The sequence below is a fragment of the Xyrauchen texanus genome, chromosome 24, assembly GCF_025860055.1.
Source record: "Xyrauchen texanus isolate HMW12.3.18 chromosome 24, RBS_HiC_50CHRs, whole genome shotgun sequence".
Classification (NCBI taxonomy): domain Eukaryota; kingdom Metazoa; phylum Chordata; class Actinopteri; order Cypriniformes; family Catostomidae; genus Xyrauchen; species Xyrauchen texanus.
The window spans coordinates 7159822-7187663 of NC_068299.1; the positions used below are offsets into that span (position 1 = coordinate 7159822).

Genomic DNA, 27842 nt, shown 5'->3' on the forward strand with positions numbered 1-27842 from the left:
ACTTTTATCCAAAGCAACTTACAGTGCACTTATTACAGGGACAATCCCTCTGGAACAACCTGGAGTTAAGTGCCTTGCTCAAGGACACAATGGTGGTGGCCATGGGGTTAGAACCTGTGACCTTCTGATTAACAGCCCTGTGCTTTAGCCACTACGCCACCACCACTCCATTTTGACTAGTGACCTGTTTCACATGATGTGCCACGGCACAAAAATATTTGTTAATTCTGAATGAGAGATGTTTATTGTCTCTCATGTTTATTAATGATATTAATCATGTATAATTATCTTTACATGTCCTCGAAAGCTCAATTTGTCTATATTTGTATGTCTTCAGACCTGGAAGAACTTCTCCTGGGACTTGGCATGGATCAATAGGAATGTTTTATTTTTTCTTGATATCGTTTCTCAGGTGTATTTCCATTCACCTCCATTGTTTTCTTCCGCTGATGTTCACCAATATGGCGACTGCGAGAAAAAAGTCACTGAAACTGGTCAATAGTTTCCAGTTGTGTCAGGAAGCGTATCATGTGAGTTCCACTGACTGCACACCTATCTTTGTCACATCGCCAGCATTCACTCTCTTATGTTGCCTGAAATCGGCAACTCTTATTGAAAATAAATGACATCTGGCTGCTTTTTCGCTGCAAACCGCTGTCAGAGTGAAAGGCCATTTACTGTTCTTTCCTGTTACTCGTGAGATTATTTACTGCTTTTCTAAAACCCTATGTGTCACGATAAGCCCTGTGGGACTCCACCATGGGCAGCTTCTAAAATAGTAACAACAGGGAATGTTCTTCAAGATTCATATTTCTATCTAAAGCATCAAGACTCAGCATGACCCGTGTTCACTTTGATTAACGAAACAAAGTGATTTAAACTGTGCTGTTGGTTTTGTATGTGAAGTGTCTCTTCAGGAATATGTCCATTGATTGGATGTATTGATCTGAGATTTGGGTTCAAGTCTCTCTGATCTTTCTAGAATCCCTGATCTCCTGGGTACAGATATAAAGACAGCTGGATCACAGGAGGAACATTAGAGCACACTGTTTCTATTATTGTCTGATCTGAGAGATTGTGGTAGTTTTGAGAACTTCTCAATGCATTAGCATGACCAGACTTTTTTGACTAGGGTAGCCAATGTATTTTCCCATTTGTTTTATCCAAATGATTATTATATATGTTTTAATATCTTCAATAAAGTGTCCTAAGCCATAAACCAACCACTTAGCTCTGAGATGAACCAGAACAAACATCACAACCTTTGATTCTAAGCAGCAGAGATTTTGGAAGGTGGTGAAATGTGCAAGACTGTGTACTTGTACATTGTGTACTTAAATTCTGTTTGGAGAGAATGAACTACATATCCCATGAAGTGTTGAAAATTGTGTTATAAAATCAAGAATGACTATTGACTGTGGGACACTGAATTGATTATGCAATTTGCAATACTTAATAGGAGTGGGTGGTCCTTGATGAGCTTGTTTAGCACCATTATTATTTCCGTGTTGGACTGAAACAAGAGCATGAAAGGAAATTATCTGAACATCAGTAGTAGAGTTATGTAGAACAGTCCTGGAGAGAGACCAACATTACCAGCATCCGCTCCACTGTATCCTGTGTTAAACAATGGCAAATTCTCAGGGCCAGCAAAGCCTTCTCTGCTGGCCTAACATGCCAAATAAATACATATTTTTCATCCTTTCATTCTCAATCACCTTTTTGCCTATGTATTTTTTTTATCACTTTCCACTCTTAATTAATCTACAAACAAATAGAGAAAACGAAAAGTTTATCCAGTCATAATTTATTCCTTGATGCTTACAAGCAAAGTGTGAAAACTGTTTCACATATCGCATGCCTGAAGCAGTGCGTGAATCAGAGCTCCATCCCCTCAACAGTGCAAATGAATGGGCAACTAAAGTCAGATTGTCAGATTCATCAGCCAATCAGATTGATTTATTTGTTCTTGGTGGGTGTGATCTTTAGGATATGTCCCGATCGAGGCCTTCCAGCTGGACTTGAGTGACGCAATCACGCTTTAAGAGATGTACGTAATTCAAGAGCGAAAAGTGTAAGATCAAGCTGTCTGACAGTTCGGCTGTCATCACTGCTGGTATTGCCGTTGAGAAAGAGATCCTTATGGATTTAAAAACAAGATGTTCTGCATGACCTTGTGATTGCTTAATTCATTAAACAGGATAGGAGGACTGATTTTCACTTCAACTAAATTGTTAAGTGCTTTTTGCATTGTTATAGCAACATCAGGATTGTTCTAAGTGTATATTAGGCTGCTGGAGCATTCAGTATCGGATCAAGTTTTGAAAAGTAGTGCTGCATTCCATTCAACTCGGAAAGTTGGATTTGACAACTTCCTACTAGGAAAAGTGCAATGAAATACATCTTGAAGTCAGAATTACAACTTGTAGGCTTGTGCAGAAATTCTCAACTCCGATTTCAGGGGCATGATGTCGACAGGGAGATATACAAAGTAAGTGATAAACATTCACTTTATTAAGTAATATCAATAAATTTGTTTCCACGTTACACGAATTTAAAGCTTGTTTAACAAAAGCCTGCAGAAACAGGTGTATAAAACATTATAATCTCTTTTGATAATCGTACACCTGAAGCACAAATGCTAGCGCTGCAGTATTGTTTATCAGTTGGTTATCAGGACCCCAATGCAGTGAACCAGGGGTGTTTCCAGATGGGTTGTCCTAAAATTAGTTAGGCCACACTAGGTGCCAACCCAAAACTCTAAACTATTGTTATTATGATTTTTGAATGTCTGTTTGGGACACAGTCAAGCTGCAGTTAAAATTAGACTTGCTTGAACATTACATGTCATTTCAAGTTCTGGCTTTCGTGTGTGGATGTTTTTTATATGTCAATTGGTATTATTAGGTAGCTGTGACATAATGTATGATGCCAAAAGGTATAGGGTGTCTTATTCACTGAAACTGTGTTTTCTTAATGGCATGAATCACACTGAAGGCCTAGACTGTAAATGCATGGCCCGCCTATGTTGTTAAAGATGTAGTTTACTCGCAAAATGACAATGTTGTCATGTTGTTCCAAACCCGCATTACTTTTTTTCTTCTGTGGAACACAGTAATATTCGACAGAATGAATCGCAACGCAATCGCCATTCACATACACCAGTCACAGGGAAAAAAAGTAAGTCAAACGGTTTTGGAACAATATGAAATTAAATGATGACTAATTTTCAAGATAACTATTCCTTTAAAGGTCTGTTATTTTGAGTGAAGGTGAATTGTTCATGCACACTACTTTTTGGATGTAAGCAGTCACCATCATTCAAACACATTTTGTCTCAGGGGTATAGCTGGACAGGTGAGCCTCTGACAGACCTAAGTTTGAATTCCCACCACGATTTTCTTGTCTACCTTTACTGACAGATGCCTCTAGTTTGTCCTCTCTTGTTCAGCACAACCCATTCGGAAGAAAGGCTATGTTTGAAATAGCATACTAACTCTTCTTTTTCTGCATTTTGTGTTTTGTGCACAGTATGAACATTTTCTGTACGTATGGAATACCCAGATGACTTACTACATATGCCAACATGTGCAGTACAAAACAAACATACTGTAGGGATTTCTACATTACACAATGCCCAGTTCAACAAATGAACTGGAAGTATTACATATTAGCTTCTTTTAAAATAACTACAATAGTTATATGATTGGACTACAAAAGGTGATACAGTTTTACACAGAATTTCTTTAAATAAATCAAAATAACTGTATTTCTTACTAAAATGATAACTGGACACTATGTGCATACAATGTGATGAATCATCCTGTGACAGCAATGTTGTTTAAAACAGTTTTTTTGTTTGTTCTTTGAATAATGCTTACTGTTTCAATCAAAAAAATAATAGCCATTATAAAGTGTGTAGTTCAGTATGTAGTAAGTTAGTATCCGAGCCTTACCATAGCCAAAAAAAAAAAATAGATGAAATCTCTTTAAAGAAAAGTTCTGGGTTCAATGCCAGTTAAGCGCAATTGGCAGCATTTGTGGAAGAATATTGATTACCAAAACAATGTATTATGGCTTGTCTCTCCTTTTGCTTCAAGAAAGTAAAAATCTGGGTTCAGTGAAGCACTTACAATAGAAATGAATGGGGCCAATCAGAAACGTTAAATTCACTGTTTACAAAAGTATAGCCACATAAACAATGTGAGTGCTAACATGATTTTAGTGTGATAAAATTGCATACTAACCTTTTGTGTGTAAAGTTATGTCCAATTTGACAAATGTGTTGCCATGACAACATAATGCACTAAACCCTAAAACAGCTTTAATAACGACCATTTAACCAACTCTAACACGTCAAATAATACACACGTTTTAATAGAAAAATTATGTTCTATAACATTTTAGGCTTTGCATTTCTGCCTTTAAACTCTCTTAAAATTGTCCCCATTCACTTTCATTGTAAGTGCATCACTGTAACTTCCATTTTTGCTTTTCTTAATGGAAAGAATTGAAATTATTTTGGGCAGTAATACACATTATGCCACAAATGCTTCCGATTAAGCTTAACTTGTTTAAGCTTAATCGGCAACCAAATATTCCTTACATTTCTCAGTTGTTTCTCCTCGTGTCAAAAGCAAAGAAATTAAATGGAGAGCACATGGAGATTATAAGAGATTTGAGTCTCATGTTTCTCAGATTTGTAAAAAAGACATAAATAAATAGATAGATAAATAAAAATGACCCTAGTAATGTCACAATTTCTCATTAAATTCATCCAATACCAAGTTACCTGGGCAGCAATTCTCTCATTTGTGTTTGTTTTATATTTCCTAATGGAGTTAAGCAGAAACTGTGACAAAAGTCAATATTGAAATGAAGCATAACCGATAAGTCTCCTGAGCTATGAAAGATCAACCACAGGGCAACAGAATTTTCCTCAGGGAGATTTTAATGATGGCAATTAGTCCAATATTTTTTAGCCTTTTTTAAATTGTATGTATTTTTGTGTTCCATTTAATATTTTAATGAATTATTCAAGATTCATTTGAGGCCACATGCAGAGATGGTAAACAGGGGAAAGTCACTTTTCAAATGACAGAAACAGGGCTGTAACTGTCTGTCTGTCTGAGACAGACACAGTGTCTCTTACTCACTGTCTGGGCTCTTAAGAGTTTTGTGCTGAAAGTTACAAAAGGACAATCAGGATCATATGGTGGCATTTGTCATGCTGTCATGGACTGTTACGTTAAATTTATTCTGTCTCTTCTATATCTCTTTACTGCTGTTCAATAATAATCCAGTACTCTGTTTGAGTACTGTATGTGCAACTCTGAATCTCTGCTGGTCTGAAATTTTTAAAACAATACTGGAACAGAACTTAAATACTCCCTTGGCTTGACTTGCCAGAACAAACTGCCTAAACCCTAGTGAGATACCTACCCAGAAAGCAATTTTAGGACTCATGGTCTAACAACAGCACACTTGAGTGGTCATTCTGCCCAGTCTTAATGCAGAAAGTCCACCTTGAAACGAATCAGGCATCAGACTCCGGAGTCACTCTGGAGATCTGCTGCCCTGGAGTTGTTCTCCAGTCCTCAACACTGTGCTCTGTTTACGTATGCAAGCATATGCCTCTATCTTACTCAGCCGGAGGATCTGCTGGGCTTTGATCCACATTTACTGCCTAGAATCTCCAGAGACAAGCTCATGGAAATACAAGCTGTTAGATCATCACTTTGAGTGCCTTTGAAAGGAACACAGTGGGGGAGATTCTGGACAAATGTTTGCAGTGGATGAACAATGGCTTTTTTAACTGATACATTTGTAAGCTGTCCTATAATGCTGAGAATTTGTTTTACAGTATGAGATGCTCACATCCTGTGTGCACTTCAGATACATTCAGAATCGAATAATTGTAGCATGGCTTTACATTTGAATCATCAGCCACGAGAGGCTGTGTATTTGTGTTTTCCAATTGACAATGGCCCCTTAACCGTCATAAAATAACTAAAATGCAGCAGCAGCAGCAATATAATAAAAGTCGCAGGTGTGCTTTCATTGGCTGTTTTACAACAGGTTTGAACACATTTGTATATTTTTTGATGCTCTCAGACTTTTCAACCCTACTGTATGTTACTGAAACATAACATAACCTTAGAAAAACAGATTTTTATATTTTGCTGGTCCCTCATTCAAGTAGATAGGAGCTGTAATCACAAGACTGGAAATAGCTGCCCACCGAGTGAACTGGAGTGAACTGAATGATGTATAATACAATTGAAAATATCTTGGTGTTGATTTTTTAAAGCTGGTGGTATCTGATGGTGTTCAGCAAAGCAGACCTGTGACTGTGGACATCGTGGTCATCGATGCGAATGACAACACGCCCATCTTCTCTCAGATGTCCTATAGTATGGAGGTCTTCACTAATATGCTACCTGGAGAGACAGTCCTACAGGTAAAGAGAAACATAAAGTGCTGTTAAAACAATTTACACAGCACTACAGCTGATAAATATCCACCTCATGCATGAGGAGCCATTTGTGAATTATTTATTTATAGTGAAGTATTTATCTAGAAGTACAAATGCTATCTGAAGCGTGTGAAATGCACTCATTACTATGTTCGTTTAGAAATGGCTCCGTTGAACCATTTTTTGTTTCTTCAGAAAAATAAATGAATAAATTATATAAAAACAAATGCAGAGCAAAATGTCATTTATCTAACTAAATACAAATGATAGCAGGCAACAAAAAATACATCATCTGAATGGCTGGTTTCATTTGTTTGGCAATGTGGAACCGTGATTGAACAGTTTATATAACCCCCAATCAAAAGTATACCCACAAGACATAAACAATACTTTTTTTATGTGATAAATAATTTACCAACCTTTTCTGTGTAAAGTTCTAGCCAATTTTACAACTTCGTTGCCATGATGACAAAAAATGTAAATTTAAACAATTTTACTGCTCAAATAATACATGAGTTTTAACAGAAGAATTCATTTTAGTGCTTTTATAAAATTATAAGCTTAAGATTTCTACATTTAAACCCTCCAAAAATTGGCCACAGTCACTTTTATTTGCCCCATTCACTTCCATTGTAAGTGCCTCACTGTAACCTTGATTTTAGTTATTTATTTATTTTTTTAAAGAAAATTAGGGACTAGTCGAAATTAATTTCTGTGGTAATCAATATTATGCCATAAATGCCTTTGATTGAGCTTAACTTGAATTGAACCTGGAATATTCGTTTAAACTGCAGATTTTAAAAAGTGGGCTTTCTCTGTACTGTCTTATGCTTGTAATGATATCACTGCTTTCATGAAGTTGTTTAGTTCAGTTCTGTACACGATTTAAATGTCAAGCGCAAAATTTTTTCGATATTAAAATGCTTTCTTTAATGTTATAAGACATTTGTACCTCTCAGAAAAGCACTGCTGTTAGTTTGACTATCCTAACCAGCCCACAGATTATATTGCATTATATAAAATTATTGCCAAAGTATTTATGCAGTTGTGAAACAGATTAAATAAAGAAAAATATGTACACTACAGTGTTAAAATTATGGTACACAGTGTGCGAATACTTGGGTTAAAATGATATAAATTGAATATAATGGGTGCATCACTTTCCCTCAGGCAATGGCACATTCTCTCTCTCTGTAATAATGCCTCCTTCTTGTATGCTTTATTTTCGCTCTCTGCTCATGTTCTGATCTCAGTCTGCATGTGTCTCATACTGTCACGACTGGGTCAGAATTCAAAGGAATATCAGACACATAAAGACCTTTAGATACTCTTTAAATAACAAGCTGCCCGGATCCTCCAGAAATTGAGGTCGGAGGGTCACAGCCGGGTCACCCGGGCCGCTTGGCTGTGATTTATAAGCCATTTTTGCAGCCCTGGAGAGTATATGTGTTTGTGTGAGTGTGTGTGTGTGTGCTGTGTGTGTGTGTGTGTGTGTGTACATGTTTATGCTACATTGTGGGGACCAAATGTCCTCACAAAATAGTAAAACCTGAGATCATCTACCTTGTGAGGCCCAGCCAAGGAAATGGCTTAGTAAACATACTAAACATGAAAATGTTTTCTGCGAGGGTTAGATTTAAGGGCATGGTTAGGGACAGAAATTATCATTAGATCTTTATAAAATCCATACAATGCATGAAAGTCTATGGAGAGTCTCCACAATGTTATAAAAACAAGTTTGTGTGTGTGTGTGTTTTCCCTACCTCAGCACTCTAAGAAGCTAAAAAGCACCATGGTATGGATCAGTGCTTCTCAAGTGCTCAGGTTGAGTTCTCTAAATAATCAGAGCCGCGGGTGGAGGTGGCACTTGCTTATTAGCTAGACTTGAATTAATTACCCTTAGGGTATATTAATTGCCCCTGATGTCTCTGCTAAAGGCTGGAATTAACATGTACGGCTTGTGCTTTTAAAGATGTTAACATTCCACCTTAAGTGTTTACATCTAAATGTGTTTCTTTGAACCCAATCAAAGTGTTTAGTCTTTGATCTATACCTCTGTGTTCAAGAATTTAAGCAGAATAATCAAATTATGCTGCTGTTAAACCTCATTAATACTGAGAGTTTAATCTGCATATTTATAAGGATGGATGGAGTTGCTGTTATGGTTGGTTTAAAATAATGAGTTTTGAGTTTGAAGAAAGAAATAATTTAGCAAGTAGAACTAACACCTAACCTGTACATATTAGGAGAAAACGCCATGATATTCACTGAGAATAAAAGTAATAAATATAAAATGTACCATGGTAGTTTCATGGTGTGCCCTGATGGAAATGGGCATCATGTCAAATATCTGACAAATTGATGTTTGTATTTCAGAGCAGCTTGGCAACTGACAATGTAGAACAGTGCAAAATAAATCAAGAATGTGACAAAGTAAAATAATAATGTCTTATTTTATTCTCTCAGCTGACTGCTCAGGACGCTGATGCTGGTTTAAATGGACTGATCACATACTCTATCCTTGCTGGAGATCAGGGCGATTTCATCATCAATAACCGCACAGGTCGAATCACGTTAGCACCAGGGGTCATGCTTGTCGTTGGTCATTCCTACGCGCTTACCGTTAGAGCATCAGACAACGCTCCAGACCCAGACAGGAGGTCAGAAATGACTTCATTCCATCAGCGTTTGTCTTTGATATTTTATTTGCTCTGTTACACTCACATCAACAAACTGATATTGTCTCATTATTACCTCATTCCTGTACATGGATTTATTGATGAATGATCTTTAATTTGACATATGTGTGTCTGAGTGTAGGAGCTCCATAACTACGGTCTACATTGAAGTTCTCCCGCCCAACAATCAGAGTCCCCCACGATTCCCCCTGCAGATCTACAACCTGGAGATCAGTGAGGCCATGAGGATAGGAGCCATACTGCAAAACCTGCAGGTATACTGTATACTTGCTCCCTAACAGTAGTATGCTACATTCTTGCCACAGGACCTTATTACATGTTTCATGATCTCATTACATGCATGTTTAATTTGCGAGTGTCATCCACACAACATCTTGGAAATTAAAATTGATATTTTAATGCATTTATTTATCCATTATTGAGTAAAACATTAAAGGGCTCATTTATATGCTGCTTATTGGGTGAAGAGGCTTTTTTAGTTCACTTAAAACATTGTTTTGTTATTTTTGTTCCGCTAAGGTGTTTGTTTAGTAATATTTCTCCAGTTCAAGCACATTCCTGTAATTCTTGGCCAAAGAGAACTTGACAAAGAGCATTGACGGTTGGTTACAGCTAATTATGGATGTAATTTGGACCTGACAATCTATATTTATAGATTTTCCTCTATTAACTAATTTTAAAATGATGCCACGCATACTGTAAACACAGCTTTCATTCGAATAGAGCGTTTAGTTTGTTCAGGATAAAAAAGTTCTGCTTTTTTATTGTATAAATAAGGCTTTAGATAGTTGTCGTGGTCATGGAAAAACCTAATTCTAAAAGGTAATGGAACTGTCAATGGTTACTATATCTTTCTCTATAGTTGTACACTTCTCCAAACAATTGCATTAGCTAGAAATTGCTATTTGTGAGGGCAATTGCTGCAAAATTATCATTCGGTTTTTGAGTTGCCTAATCTAGTAATCATGAACGACTTTAAATTCATGAAAATGTATTTGTCAAAAGGAACCCTGGTCTTTACTCTTGGCATTCCAGTCAAATTATGAGTCAAGAAAATAATAAATAAAATAAAAAAATCTCCCTGTCTACATGGATGAGGGAGGGGACAAGAAACAAAAAAATGCAGTACTTACACGCCGTAACGGCGATGTACCAAATTAAAACACTAATATTTAAAAGGAGAGGGAAAAGGCCAATGCGGAGCGGCAGTGGGGGAGAGAGAGAGAGCAGAGAGCAAGAAAAAATAAATACATTTACTCCAGTTCTCCGATACAGCGTAGCTTGGTCCTCGGCCACTTCTCCACCCTTTAGCGGACGACAGTCGTGCCACCCCAGAGGCAGTCCTCCGGCCCCTAGCACACGGAACGCCCCGCCATGTGGATGGCGGTGGATGAAAGGGGTCTCCTCCGCCCCTGGCAGCGGTCCCCCCACTCCAGGCGGTCAGTTAGGAGCCCCTCCTCCCCTCACGGTCAGTGGCCGTTCCTCCAGCCGGGCTCATCCGTGCCCCAGCGAATGGCCGCAACGGCTCGATTAGGGTGGATGGTAGTAGCGAGGACTCTACTACGCCCAGGATGTTTAGGCACCAGTGTAAAGTGACTAATAAAAAGGAGCAGGCGAGAACCGGCTTGACAATATAAATAATAGTTTAATAATAAACTGAACCAAAATGACAAACACACACACAGGTGTCGGACAGCTGCCTGTAACACTCTCTCTGTTGCACTGCCGTCTCCGGTTGGCCCTTGATTAGCTTGATTAGGGGCCGGGTGTGCGGAATCACGACCCGGCCCCGCCCTCCGCCCTGCCACAAACCACAAAAGAAGACATACAGAAACTGCTAAATCCAGATGTTTTATTTAAAATCACAGTGTAATAAATATCAACAGATATGCTGTCTTGCATGACAAGCCTGAACATTTTAGCAAAGGTGCAGTGTTTGAAATTCTAATATATCTTAAAATGTCACTGATTTTGCTTTTGTGCATCTTGACATTAACCTTTTCACTTGAGTGTGGTATAGTGTTATCCTACAATTGATTTTGCTACATTGATTTTATGTTTCACCAGCTAGTACTTGTCTGAACGACAGATGTAAATTGAGTGTGAATGGGTGTATTTCCACAGGCTACAGACCGTGAGTTAGATCCCATCACCTACCGAATAGAGACCGGTGACCCACAGCAGGTCTTCAATCTCTCACGAACGTAAGTTTCATTAATAATAAAATAATTAATTATTTAAGAGCTTCATTATGAACGTGTTAATGGTTTCAATATGTTTACCATGTTCCATGCATATTTAATAAACAAGAACAAACCATTGTATTACCATGTTTTTAAACCTTCAGACCCCATTGTACCTTGGAGTACCATTTAAATAAATGCCACAGACTATGAGTATAGTAATCAGTCAGTACCATAAATTATGTCAAAGTGCCAAGGCATTGCCATCTGATGTTGTCAATGTACCATGCTACTGTGACAGTACCTTTATTATATTGGATCAAAAGCTTCTCTTATTAGTGCTGTTTAAATTCACCAGCTTTGTTTCAGGACTTCTGCAAGGCTGTCACTATCGATTATTTTGGTAATCGAGTGATCGAACAATTTTTCTGACGATTAATCAAGTAATCAGAAAAAATATTTAATAACTCAGATTGCATAAAGTTGTCGAGGTGAAGTCAAGTTTGGCTGAAATGCATTAATTATCATAAGTTTTGATGTATTTTACGATTAAATAACAACAACACAACAATTGTGAAAACAATATCTAAAGCCAACAGACACACAAAGCAGATCTATAATATAAAAAGACTGACAGAGATAGGCTTCTGCTGGTGTGCTCAACTTTTTAAATGCAAGATCTACATTTTTCTTGCATGGAAAACAGAATACAATATTCACAGTGTTTACATTAGATAATATTTTTTCACTTTTGCATTGAGCTGCAGCAGTTGCGGGCATTGTTGCTGATTGCAAAAGCTTGTCACATGCCACGTACCGTGTAAAATGCCCTTAAGCATCTGGACATACGGTTCCTTACTGAGTAAAAAGGTCATAATTTCACATGCGTAAATAGCCATTTCTCCCTCAGGTAAGCCAAAGTTTTAAATTGCGTCTGTGGGGCGTGAGACGGGCAGCTGTAGCTTTAACAGCAGACTCACATTGAGCTTTTACTGACAGCATACAGTCAGAAATGCAGTTTTATTCAGTAAATATAGTTCTCTGAATTCCCACAATAAGTTTTACCTGTAATAATGGCCATAAACTATAACATATGTATCAGATGTGGGGCAATGCAATCTATTTTTTTAAAGAATCATCACAAAATCTAATTTACATGAGGAGAACGATCGCATTACATTCAGATGGTAATTAATTTACACAGAACAGAACTCAAACGATAATTTGCTGAAAATAACAGATTTATTGAACAGACTGTGTTTGTGCATCCGTAACTGAATGTGTAAATTTAATCAAGTGCTCCGGACATCTTTTTCATGACATTATTTTATGTTGCTTCATAAAAGCCTATATTGCAAAACGATTGTGTAGATTAATAGGTTTAGATTGCATTCCAATATGTTTTTGCTGAGTTCAAGCTGTCCCGCTTGGCGATGAAGAGCTCAACTTCTCTCACGCATCTGGACAGGCAGCACCGCAGTTGCATGTAGATGAGCTTACTGCTTGTCTGACGGGTTTGTGAAAACTGGATGTCATCTTTTTGAAGTGATGATTTTTAGGTCCTGTGTTGTTTTTCAAATCTAAAGTGAAGCGCAACTGACACCTCTTGTTGTTATGTGTTCCCACCCTCGTCTGTGGACTTCATCACTTCCACCTTATTTTCGATTTGTTGATTCAGCAATTTTGTAATCAAGGAATTTTTGTAATCGAGCAATCGGATTCAATCGGTGAGTAATTGTCACTGTTGCTGATCATTGTCAGTAACAGCCCTAGGCTTCTGCTCAGTTCAACTTTAGAAGATGCTGTGCCCACAGATTGTGGAGTTTCTCAGGGGAGGTTCTGGAGGAGCAGGATGTGTTTGGAGGAACTGCATTGAGATTTAGAGTGTAGTTTGGCTAGTTTGTGTGCTAATCTTCTTCTCCATCCATCTCTAACTCTCTCTGCATGAAAACTGCCTGACTGGAGCATAAAAGGCATACATAAACAGACAGAGTTACAAAGAAGTGTGTGTGTGTGTGTGTGTGTGTGTGTGTGTGTGTGTGTGCGCGGGTGTGTGTGTATGTGTGAGCGTGTATTTATCACTTTGTGGGGACCAAATGTCCCCATAAGGATAGTAAAACCCGAAATTTTTGACCTTGTGGGGACATTTTGTCGGTCCCCATGAGGAAAACAGCTTATAAATCATACTAAATTATGTTTTTTGAAAATGTAAAAATGCAGAATGTTTTCTGTGAGGGTTAGGTTTAGGGGTAGGGTTAGGTTTAGGGGATAGAATATAAAGTTTGTACAGTATAAAAACCATTATGTCTATGGAAAGTCCCCATAAAACATGGAAACACAACATGTGTGTGTGTGTGTGTGTGTGTGTGTGTGTGTGTGTGTGTGTGTGTGTGTGTGTGTGTGTGTGTGTGTGTGTGTGTGTGTGTGTGTGTGTGTGTGTGTGTGAGACAGAGAGTGAGAGACAGAAAATAAAAGATAATGAAGACCAGACTTCCTACCTCACCTGTCTTGTCTCATTTGGTTTTATCTGGCCTTGTTTTTTCTTCTCTTTGTGCCTTACCTCGTCTCTTTTCATGTCATGTGGTCTGGACTCATCTGGTATTGTCTAACCTTAGCTGGTCTCATCTGGTCTTGTTTCATTTGTTATCTTTGCCTCTCACCTCTTCCCATCAGGTCTTGTCTCGTCTTGTGTCATCTGGTCTCATCTTGCCTCATCTAGCCTTGTCTCATTTGGTGTTGTCTCACCTCATCTTTTCTTGTTTTGTATTTTCTCTTTGCTCCTCAACTCACCTCTTCTAATCTAATTTAGTATTGTCTCTACAGGTCATATCTGGTCTTGTCTCATCTGGTCTTGTCTTGTCTCATCTTGTCTCTTCACTCCTCATTTCCCTCTTCTCATCTGGTCTTATCTGGTGTTGTCTCTTTTAGTTTAATCTGGTCTTGTCTACCTCAACAGGTCTCCTCTGGTTTTGTCTTGTCTCAGTTTGTCTCATCTTGTCTCTTCACTCCTCATTTCCCTCTTCTCATCTGGTCTTATCTGGTCTTGACACTTTTGCTCTCATCTGGTCTTGTCACATCTGGTCTTGTTTTGCCTCTTCTCTTCACACCTCACCTTGCCTCTTATCAGCTCATCAGGTCTTATCTGTTCTTTCCTTGTCTGGTCTCATCTCTTCAAGCCTCACCTCAACTCATCTGGCCTCATGTCCTCTCCTCTGCCTCTGTCTCTCTTTTATTGTCAGTACATTTTCAATAATGTGATTGAAAAGAATGGCTGCAGAAGGGTTTGTGAGGTGACTGCAGAAATAAAATTCCCCTTTATTGATCCGTCTTACAAAAGATTTCCTTTCTGTGGAAAAAAACAGCAAAAGATGTTTAAAAGGATATTAAAATATAAGGACTTTGCCTTGAATGCCGTGTCGCCTCTTGAAGGTTTTTGAGCCTGAAAGAAAAGAAAATCCAACCACTGAAGTGTTTTATAGGACTGATTCATAGGCTCCAAAGGACACGTTCAATATCGCTTTTGTAGGGGTCAGCTAAGGAGGAAACTAACACACACACACATTTTGTTTTATATTATCGTGGGGAATTTTTATGGACTTCTATCGATTTTATACAGATCTAACAATAATTTCTATCCCCTAAACCTACCCCTAAACTTAACTCTCACAGAAACGCATTTTTACATTTAATAAAAAAAAAAATACTTTGTTTAGTATGTTTAATAAGCCATTTCCTTTGTGGGGACTGCTGGCTGGTCCCTACAATGTAGGTGATCTCAGGTTTTACTATCCTTGTGGGGACATTTGGTCCTCACAATGGAGGTTAAACCTGTAAACACACAAATACACACACACACACACACACACACACACACACACACAAACATGATCATGCAGAACAACTGCCTGTTCCTTCTGCTGTGTGTGACTGAAATGTTAAAATGATCAGCCTGTCTTACTACGTCCTTCCTACACACACACACACACACACACACACACACGCACAGGCGTGTGAGCTCACTGTAGGATATGCATGGTGGTTTGCAGGAATCCTATTGGTCTAGAGGTGATAATGGATTAACTGTGCCTAGCATTTCAGCATGGATGATCACAGATGCTGGTTTGTTAGTTGATGAGGTAATATGTCAGATTCTAGGTCAATACTGGTTGTTTTTTCTTGTTTTAAATATAAACTTTTCTAAAAAAGAAAAAAAGAAACATTTTGTGTCATTTTGCTTCTCAAGTAAATGTAAAAGTAAAATCTTGTTTATATATTTTTCTGGAAAACACCAAATCCATATGACTTTCTTGAGTGGAACACACAAGTATATGTTATGCAGAATGACCTCAGTTACCATTCAAATACATTGTATGTGGAAAAAAATGCAATGAAAGTGAATTGTGATTGAGATGAGCGTACTACCTAACATATCCCCATCTCCAAACTCCAATGATGACAGAATATTCATTTTTGGGTAAACTAACCTTTTAAAGGGAGTTTTCATTGTGTGTGTTAATTGGTGTGTTTTGTGTCTGTTTAGTATAGGTCTTCTGCTGCTGGCCAAACCTCTGGATAGAGAGACTACTGACCAGTATCGCCTTATTGTCACTGCATCCGACGGCCACCCAGGAGGGGTGAGACTCAGTACACTCTATAATATCACCACTCTTCTCTACACAACACTACTAAAAACTGCTGAAGTTGCTTTACAGCTGTTCTCATAAATGCAAAGAAAACAAAGAACAACTGCAAAAAGACAGAAAAGCAGTTCCTATTTCATTTTTTCCCTTTGCATGTTCATTAGTTTCAAATATCTCCTCAAGGCTGTTTCTGTAATGAGACTAAATGCAAATTCTGTTTCTGTTTAATTCACACTCACCTTTTTAAAAGAACATTTACTTAGTACGTTATGTCCTCATCTGCTCTATTGAGAGAACGTTAACAAACAGAGAAATGTTGATGTGCTAAATATCGGCACATAGCTCATTAATCAAAGACTATAAATCTGTTCCCTAAACAGTTGCTTTGGAAAACACTTTTATTATCATATTATATTGTTTATTTATTTATTTATTATTATTATTATTATCTGGACAAATAAAGAATTACAATATAACACATAGTTAAGGCAACAAAGATAATCAGTTCAATTCGATTTCAGGTTTTGTTCAAATGTCCTGTGCAAACTGTTTAAAGCTGAAGTGTGTCATTTCTTTGATGTTAAAATGAATATGCATAGTATAAAAAAAGCCGTTTGTACTGTAGATTGATTTCCCTGAAATGCAACTGTAACTCAACCAATGGTGTTAGTTTGGGTCAGGACGACCTGTTATTCCAACCAAATGAGGACGAGGGGTTGTTTGGAACAAATTTTTGAGCTACTTTTGAGTTGAACTATTTTTTTTGTAGTTTTGTTTAGTAAAGCTAGTGGTGCAAAAGTTCCACTCTTCAGCTGTATTTAATTTAATGAACCCGTACACTGCCTCTAAAAGCATCATAATGACATTTAATTAAATATTCACTACACACCGTTCCTGAGATGAAACATGCTTTAATGCTGATGTCAGTAGAGACGTTTTCAGCTTGTATTTAGTTCAGTATTCGTGTGTTTGTGCCTCTCAATGCACACTGAATGACATGTTCATCACTATATTATCTAGTCCACCTGAAAAGTATTTTCACCAAATCGAAAGCAAAATTCCATTTCCAGAAGAATTTTCCTCTTTATATTATATATATATATATATATATATATATATATATATATCGTTTTTTTTTTTTATTTATTATTATTTATTATATATATACATAGTTTTTTTTTCAGAATGAACATCTGAGATTTAAACTCTTCAGGCTGATTTTTAATGATAGGTTGAATTTATATTCATCACTGTGTGCTGCTAAAATTTAAATCCCCAGGAAACGAAACGGTGATCCTATTTTTTCAGTAGTCATTTTCAATATTTAAAAAGGCAACAAAAACCAAAGATAGTCAGTGACAGAGTGTATGTCAGAGTGAAGGGATGCCTGTAAAGTTTTGTAAGTTGATATACACAAGAAAAACCTTTCTCTCCAAATTATTTGCAAAAACCTTCATCTGAACTATGGCTGGGTATCATTCAAAAAATTACAATTTCGATAACAATTCCTAAACGATACTTTTTTGATACCAATTTTGTGAAATCTGTTTTAACAAGATTACAAACATTACCTCAAAAAAACTTTGGTTTAATTTTTTCAGTTTGTTGACTTTTTTTATAGACTCAAAGACTCCTGAGCCTTCTGATCTCCTCATGCCAGGGTCGGCAGGGGCAGAGGCTATAACATTAATGTGTGGTGGGCATGCGGACGCTGAGAGGATGACTGCACTGGCTCTGTCTTCTTGCAGTCGAAGACGGAGCAACTTTCTGCTCTTATGTTTATTCCGTGCACTGTCAATGCTTCATCAGATTTGTCATGCTGCCGGTCTTGGCAGCAATTATCTTGTCACAAATATTGCATCGTGTGCTGTTGACATCGAGCCTGGTGAAATGTAGTTACACTTTTGATCTTTTCCACATCTTTTACACCTATGGGTGTTGAGTGCCAGTGATTGGCTGTGTTTAGACATCAAGGAAAAACAGTAGTTTATGCCAGTTATACCCAGAGACGTGGCTCACACGTGAAGAGGTAGTGTGTACCTCCTCACGTGTGAGCCACGTCTCTGGGTGTATCCTGTTTAAACTAGTGTTTTTCCTTGATGCCTAAACACATCCAATCACCAGCACTTTTAGATTTGGTCACATCTAGCATGCTACATTCTTATCACAGACGTTGATGAGATTAACCCCTTAGGTATCAGAATTTGGTACCGAATGACAGGACATTTTTTGGTACTCAATAGTTTAGAGGTAATTCAGTCGGTGCCTAAAATGTATTGAACACGATACCCAGCCCTAATCTGCACATAACATAATTCATTGTTGCATGTAATTTAGGCAAGTGTGACATGATCTTGGATCAACATCGTTTGTTTGTCCTCGAAGAGCATTCTTATCAAACAATCATGGCACAAATCTTAACCACAACCCTAATGTACACCTAAAATCAAAGCGTCAGAGCGTTGTTAAGGCCCCTAACACCAGCCTTAAACCTAACACTAAAATATGATTGCTTGATTGGAATGATGTTTTCCAGGACCAACAAAGATGTGGATCCAATATCATATCGTACTTGACTAAATCAAACTGGTTGTAATAACTAGAATACATCTAGTATCTAATTCATCTGTATTTGCAGACTTCCACTGCCACAGTCAGTATTGTTGTCACAGACGTTAATGACAACGACCCCACCTTTGACCTCACACTATCCAGAAACCTGACAGTGAAGGAAGAAGAGGCCAATGTGTTTGTTGGTCAAGTCAGAGTAAGTACCATAAAAAGTAAATAAAGGATATTTTAATTTGGGTCACTTTCAGTTTAAAAGTGTATTAATCACCTAGAGGCAATTAAAATTAGGGCCCAGATTTTAAATGTCATCAGACTCTCTTCACAAGTGTTACATTGTTTTAATTGACTAATTGCCACAGATTCACTCATATCAGATACCATTTGAAAGCTTAAAAACTTAACTTTCCAGAAACATTAGTCTGTGTAGTGTTTTTGTTATTAGTTAAACAATTAGGCTTAAAACAGTACAACAACTATCTCAGCAAAAAAAAGAAATGTCCTTTCACTTTCAACTGCTTTTATTATCAGCAAATTAACATGTGTAAATATTTATATAAACATAAAAAGATTCAACAACTAATACATAAACTGAACAAGTTTTAAAGACATATGACTAACAGAAATGGACCAAAATCACCAGTTCTTGCTGTGAGATGTTACCCCGCTCTTCCACCAAGGCACTTGCAAGTTCCCAGACATTTCTGGGGGTAATGGCCCTAGCCCATACCCTCCGTTCCAACAGGTCCCAGACGTGCTTAATGGGATTGAGATCCGGGCTCTTCGCTGGCCATGGCAGAACACTGACATTCCTGTCTTGAAGGAATCACGCACAGAATGGGCAGTATGGCTGGTGGAATTGTCAGGCTGGAGGGTCATGTCAGGATGAGCCTGCAGGAAGGGTACCACATAAGGGAGGATGATGTTTTTGATGATGCTGTGACACACCACCCTAGGCTCTCCACCTCCAAATCCATCCCGCTCCAGAGTACAGGCCTTGGTGTGACACTCATTCCTTCGACAATAAACACGAGTCTGACCATCACACCTGGTGAGACAAAACCATGACTCTCAGTGAAGAGCACTTTTTGTAAGTCCTGTCTAGTCCTGCAAAGGTAGGTTTGGGTCCATAGACGAAGTTGTTGCCGTGATGTCTGGTAAGGACCTACATCAGGCCTACAAACCCTCAGTCCAGCCTTTCTAAGCCTGTTGCGGACAGTCTGAGGACTGATGGAGGGATTGTGCATTTCTGGTGTAACTCAGGCAGTTGTTGTTGCCATCCAGTACCTGTCCCACAAGTGTGATATTCAGATGTACCGATCCTGTGCAGGTGTTGTTACACATGGTCTGGCACTGCGAGGATGATCAGCTGTCCTTCCTGTCTTCCTGTAGCGCTGTCTTTGGCGTCTCAAAGTACGGACATTGGAATTTATTGCCCTGGCCACATCTGCAGTCCTCATGCCTCCATGCAGCATGCCAAAGGCACGTTCACGCAGATGAGCATGGACCCTGGGCATCTTTCTTTTGAGGTTTTTAAGAGTCCGTAGAAAGGTGTCTTTAGTGTCCTAAGTTTTTATAACTTTGACCTTAATTGACAGCCGTCTGTAAGCTGTTAGTGTCTTAATGATCGTTCCACAGGTGCATGTTCATTAATTGTTTTTGGCTCATTGAACAAGCATGGAAAACATTGTTTAAACACTTTACAATAAAGATCTGTAATTTTTACAAAATTATCTTTAAAATACGGTGTCCGGAAAAAGGGACATTTCTCTTTTTGCTGAGTCTATGAATACTGGCACAAAAAATTTGGAATATGTACAAATTTTGCTCTTATGGAAACAAATCGGTACTTTTATTCACCAAAGTGGCATTCAACTGATCACAATGTACAGTCAGGACATTAATAATGTGAAACATTACTATTACAATTTGGGAAAAAATGTCAGAACTTAAACTACATCAAAGAGTTCTCATCAAATAATCCTCCACGTGCAGCAATGACAGCTTTGCAGATCCTTGGCATTCTAGCTGTCAGTTTGTCCAGACACTCAGGTGACATTTCACCCCACGCTTATTGTAGCACTTGCCATAGATGTGTCTTGTCAGGCACTTCTCACCTTACAGTCTAGCTGATCCCACAAAAGGTCAATGAGGTTAAGATCCATAACACTTTTTTCCAATTATCTGTTGTCCAATGTCTGTTTTTCCACTCTAAACTTTTCTTTTAGTTTTTCTGTTTTAAAAGTGGCTTTTTATTTGCAATTCTTCCCAAAAGGCCTGCACATCTGAGTCTTCTCTTTACTGTTGTACATGAAACTGGTGTTGAGTGGGTAGAATTCAATGAAGCTGTCAGCTGAGGACATGTGAGGTGTCTATTTCTCAAATGTATTTTCTGATGTATTTATCTTCTTGTTTAGTCGTACATCTGGCCTTCCACATCTCTTTCTGTCCTTGTTAGAGCAAGTTGCCCTTTGTCTTAGAAGATCTTTGTACATTTATTTTTGGCTGCGCCACCAGCTGTAACTGCTACATTCACACCTGTTGCAGCTCAGATCGGTAAACAGCACTATCTATTTTTACCCAAATAATTCAACATAAATTACAGTCATTAGTCACCTTACAGTCTGTCCCTGATGACTGCCTCTGTTCTGCTATGCAAAACATTGTAGATTTTTAATTCATGTGTTTGATTAATCATACTTTTGTTGGTTAGAAAGATAATCAATGAAAGACACGACAGGCTTTAGTTCACAATGCCATGTTGTCATTCGTTTTGGAATCATGCTTTTCTTTACTGCTCAGTTGTTATGCTGTGATGTATTGATGGGAGGGCACGTGTTGGCCTATGTTCATGGATGATAGACATGTGCAAATGTAGTGGCATTTGTTGATGTTGCAGTGTTTCTTATTGACTTCTGCTTTTGCTGCAGGGGTTGCCTTTCACCCTTCTTGAAGTATTTATTTTGCTAAATAAATAATAAATTCATATATATATATATATATATATATATATATATATATATATATACATAGCTTTATTAAGAGACCACTGCAAAATGTCAGTTTCTCTGGATTTACCATTTATAGGTATTTGTTTGAGTAAAATGTAATTTTTTTTTATTATTCTATAAAGTAGTGAACATTTTCCCAAATTCCAAATAAAAATATTGTCATTTAGAGCATTTATGAGCAGAACATGACAACTGGTCAAATTAACAAAAAAGATGCCATGTTTTCAGACCTCAAATTGTTTTGGAATAACCATGATTTTTCAATCACTGCTTTCATGCGTCTTGGCATGCACTCTGCCAGTCTTTCACATTGCTGTTGGGTGACTTTTTACCACTCCTGGCACAAAAATTCAAGAAGCTCGGCTTTGTTTGATGGCTTGTGGCCATCCATCTTCCTCTTGATCACATTCCAGGGGTTTCCAATGGGGTTCAGGTCTGGAGATTGGGCTGGCCATGACAGGGTATTGATCTGGTGCTTCTCCATCAATACCATTTGGAATTATATATATATAATACTATTTTGGTAATAGATTTCAATGATATAAGGAATTTGTTTAAAGTTTAATGTTAATGTCAAGATTTTTAATGCATTTATAAAAAATATTTAAGATATTATTACAAGATAAAGTATCTTTAAATACATGGTGTCATAGAAAGAACTATTCTGTGAAATAAAGATAATCAGTATCTCTTACATACATCTCTTACATCATATCTCAAGTATGTAAAACGTTTCTTGATTAATTTTGAATCTTAATTTTGGACATGAATAATGTTAATTGAGTAATCATCTGATCTGAGCTTGTGCCCTGTTCTCTATGTTTTCATCCTCTTTCTTTTAATTTCATCATCCTCTCATCGCAGAGACGTGTTCTACGTCATCTCCCATGTTCATGAATCACAGATTCTCACCCAACTTTGAGATCCTTCTCCCTCAAAGCATACGCGCATGGATACTTATTCCACACATCAGAAATCACACACCACACACACAAACTCCAAACCAACAGTGTGTACTACAAAGCTCAAAACCCAAAGCCATACATTTTTCAACTGTAGTTTTGCCACAGGCATCATCAGCAAATATTACCACATGCCTTGTGACTGAGAGTGAAAATTTGCTTTGAACATTAAGGGCCCTGTTTTAAGAGCGCTAGGCTAGGTGCATGGCTCTGCCATAAGTCATACACATAAAGTCAGTGTGCATGGCCATGAAGTTTTGGTGCATGCATGCGCTAAGTCTAGGCGTAATTAGGTGTCACACCTGCAAAGCGCTAATAGGCTGGGTCAAGTGCAATTTTATTTTGAGGATCTTCACTGGTTATTGCACTGTATGCGTCCTATTAAATATTTAGTTTCCTGTTAAGAAAATTTGCTGGCAGCACATTCATAAGAAGTAAATGGATTGCATGAAATTAATTAGAAGGGAAAATACTTACTTTGCAATAACTTCATCCTTGTCCAATGACAGTGACATGCTCCTTTTTTATGCATGGAAAATGTGGTTCTTGTTAGAATTTGGATGTACGCTCCATTTATTTATAGAGAATGCAAGTATTATCAATAATTTTCATCTTCTAACCCAAAAATCTTGGATAGTATTAACTGTGAGTGTATCTGCACGCACTTCACTTTGGCCAGTTTTGATTTTGAGAAATGTATTGAATTTCTAAATTCAAATTACACTGCAAATGAAAAAAAAAAAATATATATATATATATCAAAATAAGGAAGTTGGTGAAAATCAGACCAAATCCAAACATTTTACCCTCTCCAACTTCTTCTACCGGCCCCTTTAGCAGAGACTTAAAAATCACACTATGACAACAGGTGGAAAAATACCAATACAAAATGTATCATTAATACAATTGTAAATATAAACATAATAATATTAATTGAAAATAAACCACAACCTATATATAGTTTAATGGAATCTCCAAACTGTAAATGCAAGAACTGAATTTGCACTTTGCACTGGAAACAGACCTGCTTTTGAAAAGTCTTTGTGCAATGTCCTATTTCTTAGGAAAATATCAAATTGCGCTTTGTGCCACTTCAGTATAATGCAATACACCCACAGTTTGCACACATACACCCACAGATAGCGCAAACAATCCCACCTTTGTGTGCTCACGAAAATAGAGCCCTAAATGCAAACAAGACTTGAAATTAAACAATGCATTTGTATGCACTTATTTATGTGGAGGAATTGCATCTGACTACAATCAACATTGGTAACACTATTTTACTTGTTACATTGTAATTACCCAATTTAGTATAGCGTAATACATAATGTAATAATATGAAACAACATGTACTTAAGATGTAATTAATTATGAAACAGTATGTACTTACACATTGTAAATATGTATGCGTAATAGACAAGTATTATTAATTCACTAATCAAAGTCGTTCATGATAAATTTAATCTAAGAGTGAAAATGTCCAATAACACGGCAGTTACGAAGTCAGTAGTATTCGACTGGTCATGTGATTGTTATATGACAGCCCCCACGCGGGACCCTCTCCATGTAGAATAAAACAGCTTTTATAAATTATAATATAATATGACAGGAGTTTTAATCTCATATGAGTGCTCATTATTTTATACATATGTTTCAAAATTTGTATTCAATGTTTTAGGAGTACAACTAATTTATTGAGGAAAATATTACTGAATGCACCTTTAAGTTTAAATTAGCTCACTTGTACACAGCTGAATACATGTAATAGCTTCATAATTACATTAAAATTACACAATATTACATATTATTAGTTACTGTAAAATAAAGTGTATCTGGACTGTACTTAAGTGTACTTCATGTGTACCTACATACCTTAACAAGCTGTGCTTAAGTTTAAATTAACTCGCTAGTACACAGCTGGATACATGTAATAGCTTCATAATTACATTAAAATTACACAGTATTAAACAGTATTATTCACTTTAAAATAAAGTGTATGTTGATTTTACTTTGTTGTACTTCATGTATAACTACATACCTAGACAATAGTATACTGTACATCTCAGTAGATGCTAATACAAGATTGAAGTGAACTTACACATCCACCTGCCTGGCATGACATGGACATTAATGAACAAGAAATGCACAATTGTATTTAAGAATATAAAACCTTTTTTATAACACCACATTGACAGCAAAGGTTTCTCATTGAAAGCTATGTGTTTACCAGCCACGGCCCTCTGATATATAAATAAACATTTAATTTTCTTTTCTTTCATTTCTTATTGAATTTTTTCTGGTGCATTTAATTTTGGTGCTGCAGTTCCAGGGATCTGGTTTTATTTAAAAAATAAATTAATAATTAAATAATTAATAATAAATACAACAAAATACATTTAAGGTACCAATGAAAAAAATAAACAAAAATTAGACACATTACAGATGTTTACTGCAGAATAATAGACAGCATTTTCTTTTTTTCAGTTAATTTTTTTAATTAGGGAAAATTATGAAACTGGCCGGTTTGTCATATTCACTTAACAATACTTGAATTATTGTCACTAATTAACAATTAAATAATGGTAAAAACATGGTTTAGTAAACACCTAATTTTATATTAAGTTTGGGGCTACTAACTAAACAACATCTTCCTTTGTAGACAATATTGTATTGAAATAGAGGAAACATTTGGCTATAATGCATAACTTTTTATATATAAGCTAGAATTGAATTGTGCCATGTGACAATTGATTCACTTGTTGACTTAAACTGGATTTAGCTACCCTAATTACCCTAGTATGACTACTGTAAAAGAACACATCTGTTATTATCGCAGTTTAGTCCAAAAATATAGTATAGAACAGTACGGAAATGACAAACCTCAAGATTCCCTTCAAACTGTTCCCCAGTTGATCTAAAGACAACTCTCACCAAAGACAAATGTGCATTGATGCCTGTTATAGTGCCCCTTGTGGCTCCGCTTTTTAAATGCAATGTATACTTGAATGCACAGTGTTGTGTTATGAATTGCTAAAAGCTGTTGTGCATGACATGCAGCAGACAACGATTGCTTAATGCTGTTGTGCATATTGCTTAATCAAATTATCACTCCAGTAAAGCGAGATAATCGTGTGCTATCAGATGGTTGTATCTTGCATTAAATCATGTAATTGACCAAAGTATTTACGCTCTTGGTGTAATTAGAGAAATAAAAGCCAAAGAACTACATGAGTGAAATGAATATGCCACACGGCAGCTGTTGAGAAACTCACTTGGGGAGGTCACAATCCTGCAGGCTTGACAGTTCTGACTCCTGATGGCAAACAACACTGACATTAGGAAACCGTTTTATATTTACACATTGTGTAGTGTTGTTTGTTTGTTTATTTATCATTCTGTTTACACATTCATTCCATTAGTTAATTATTGAGGCGAGCAGATGTCGTGTGAGTGTGCTGTCAGGGCGTTTTGATGAGGATGGCTGGCGAGAGCGGCCATAGCGTCACTTTGATTTCTCACTGCTTAGATGTGGCGGCAATTTCTCAGGGCTCAGACATGCTCCTTTCATTTCACTTATTTCCATTTGCCTGCATTTGGATTTCGTCCCTTCATCCCTTCCTATTCCTCTCTGTTGCTCATGTCAGTTACTCACTGTGTTTCTCTAATAACCCTCTCTCTCGCTCTCTCTCTCCCATCTGCATGTGTAATTACTTCAGGAAGGAATTATGGCAGGCACCTCTGAAACCATTCCAGCCTTGCATGGCTCCCCTTCTCACATACAAATGAGCCCTTCTAATCACACAGGAATTAGGATTAGTTAAACAACTTTTTATTTCTTTCCCCTATAGAATATCTAGTGATTATTTGTGCTTTTTCTTTATTAATGTATTTCTACTCTCGCTTTATTCATTACGAAGGCTGTGCTGGATATGTCTAGGGTAACAAATTCAGTTTTTATGAAATCATTGGTACTTAAAAACTCCAAACATCCTTTTTTAAATGTCCTTGTAGATGTTCGACACTACCTTGGCTTTGAGATACATTATCAGATCAATTTACGGTTTGCTCAGATATTTTAAAACAACCTTTTACAATGTAATAAATAGTGAAAGCAATGTATTAATCCAGAAGTCTAGTCTGTAGCTCATATCTGAAATGGCAAGGCTGAAATGTCAACCATTTAATATCTTAGTTATTTAAAACACTAACATTCTGGCAGCTTATCCAAACCGAGTTTAAAACCAGTGAAAATCCTAATAATTTTAAATCTCATGTAAACAAGTTTTTCAAGCATAGGTCCATCAGGGTGGTGAAATGTCATTCCAATCAAGCAGAAATGCTTAGTATGTAAATTAAAGTGTGCAATCATGAGTGTGTCTCTGGTTTCAGGCCACTGATGCTGACGCCGGGCTCAATGGTGAGGTCCGGTACCGGCTGCTGTCCTTTGCATCTCTGTTCACCATAAACGCCACGGGCAGCATCTTCACGGCAGTGCCGTTGGACCGGGAGATGCGGAGCTGGTACAATCTGATCGTGGAGGTGTCTGATGGGGCAGTGGACCCCCGCAGGACCACCATCACGCTGCTGGTGGAGGTAACCGACATCAATGACAACAGCCCAGTGTTTTCCCAGCCCACTTACACAGTGAACGTTCCAGAGAACACCCCAGCCGGAACCATCATTCTGAGACTGAGCGTAAGTGATCCGCTTTTGATTGGCTCATCGATAACTCTAAGATGTTCAAATGTTTTCAACATTCTGTTTGGTTATAGAGTTCTCTTTGGTCTGAATACTTCATGATTTGAAGTTGCTGTGTAATGTAAAATGTATTAAATAGAAGTAGAATAGAAGTATTTAATAAATATGAAGTTTGGGTTTGTTGATTTGGGCATTGTATACAAAAGTTGAGCATTTATTTGGTTTGGGAGTCAACTTAAATGGTTAGTTCACCCAAACATTAATCCTCTCATAATTTTCTTACTTTTAAGCTGATAGGCTGCAAAATCGATAGGCTGGTGAAAAATAAATAAATAGATAATTATAACTTTATTAACTTAAAAAGATTGTTGAACAAAATGAAAATGTTTTGGTGAACTAACCCTAACTCTTTCAATTTTGGTCTGTTTGTCACAGAAAGTAATTGTATCAGTGTGTTAAATCAGGATTAAACCTTGTGTTAAAAGCCTTATAGTTGTCTCTGGGGTAACACCAAAAACATTACACACTTTATTTTAAAGCTTCAGCTTGAAGAGCTTTTCATTGCCTCACGTTGCTTTGCTTCTGAATTCTGCCTTTAATAGT

General features: G+C 37.2%; 1 protein-coding gene across 1 annotated transcript in view; it reads left to right on the plus strand.

The window, feature by feature from the left end:
- LOC127617558 (protocadherin-15-like) overlaps window positions 1-27842 on the plus strand; it is a 214307-nt gene that overhangs the window by 104530 nt on the left and 81935 nt on the right. Inside the window, exons 14-20 of the mRNA XM_052089526.1 lie at window positions 6311-6460; window positions 8942-9135; window positions 9296-9428; window positions 11299-11378; window positions 15898-15991; window positions 18636-18764; window positions 26931-27236. Of these exons, the coding sequence (XP_051945486.1) occupies window positions 6311-6460; window positions 8942-9135; window positions 9296-9428; window positions 11299-11378; window positions 15898-15991; window positions 18636-18764; window positions 26931-27236 (1086 nt within the window). The remainder of the gene's footprint in view (window positions 1-6310; window positions 6461-8941; window positions 9136-9295; window positions 9429-11298; window positions 11379-15897; window positions 15992-18635; window positions 18765-26930; window positions 27237-27842) is intronic.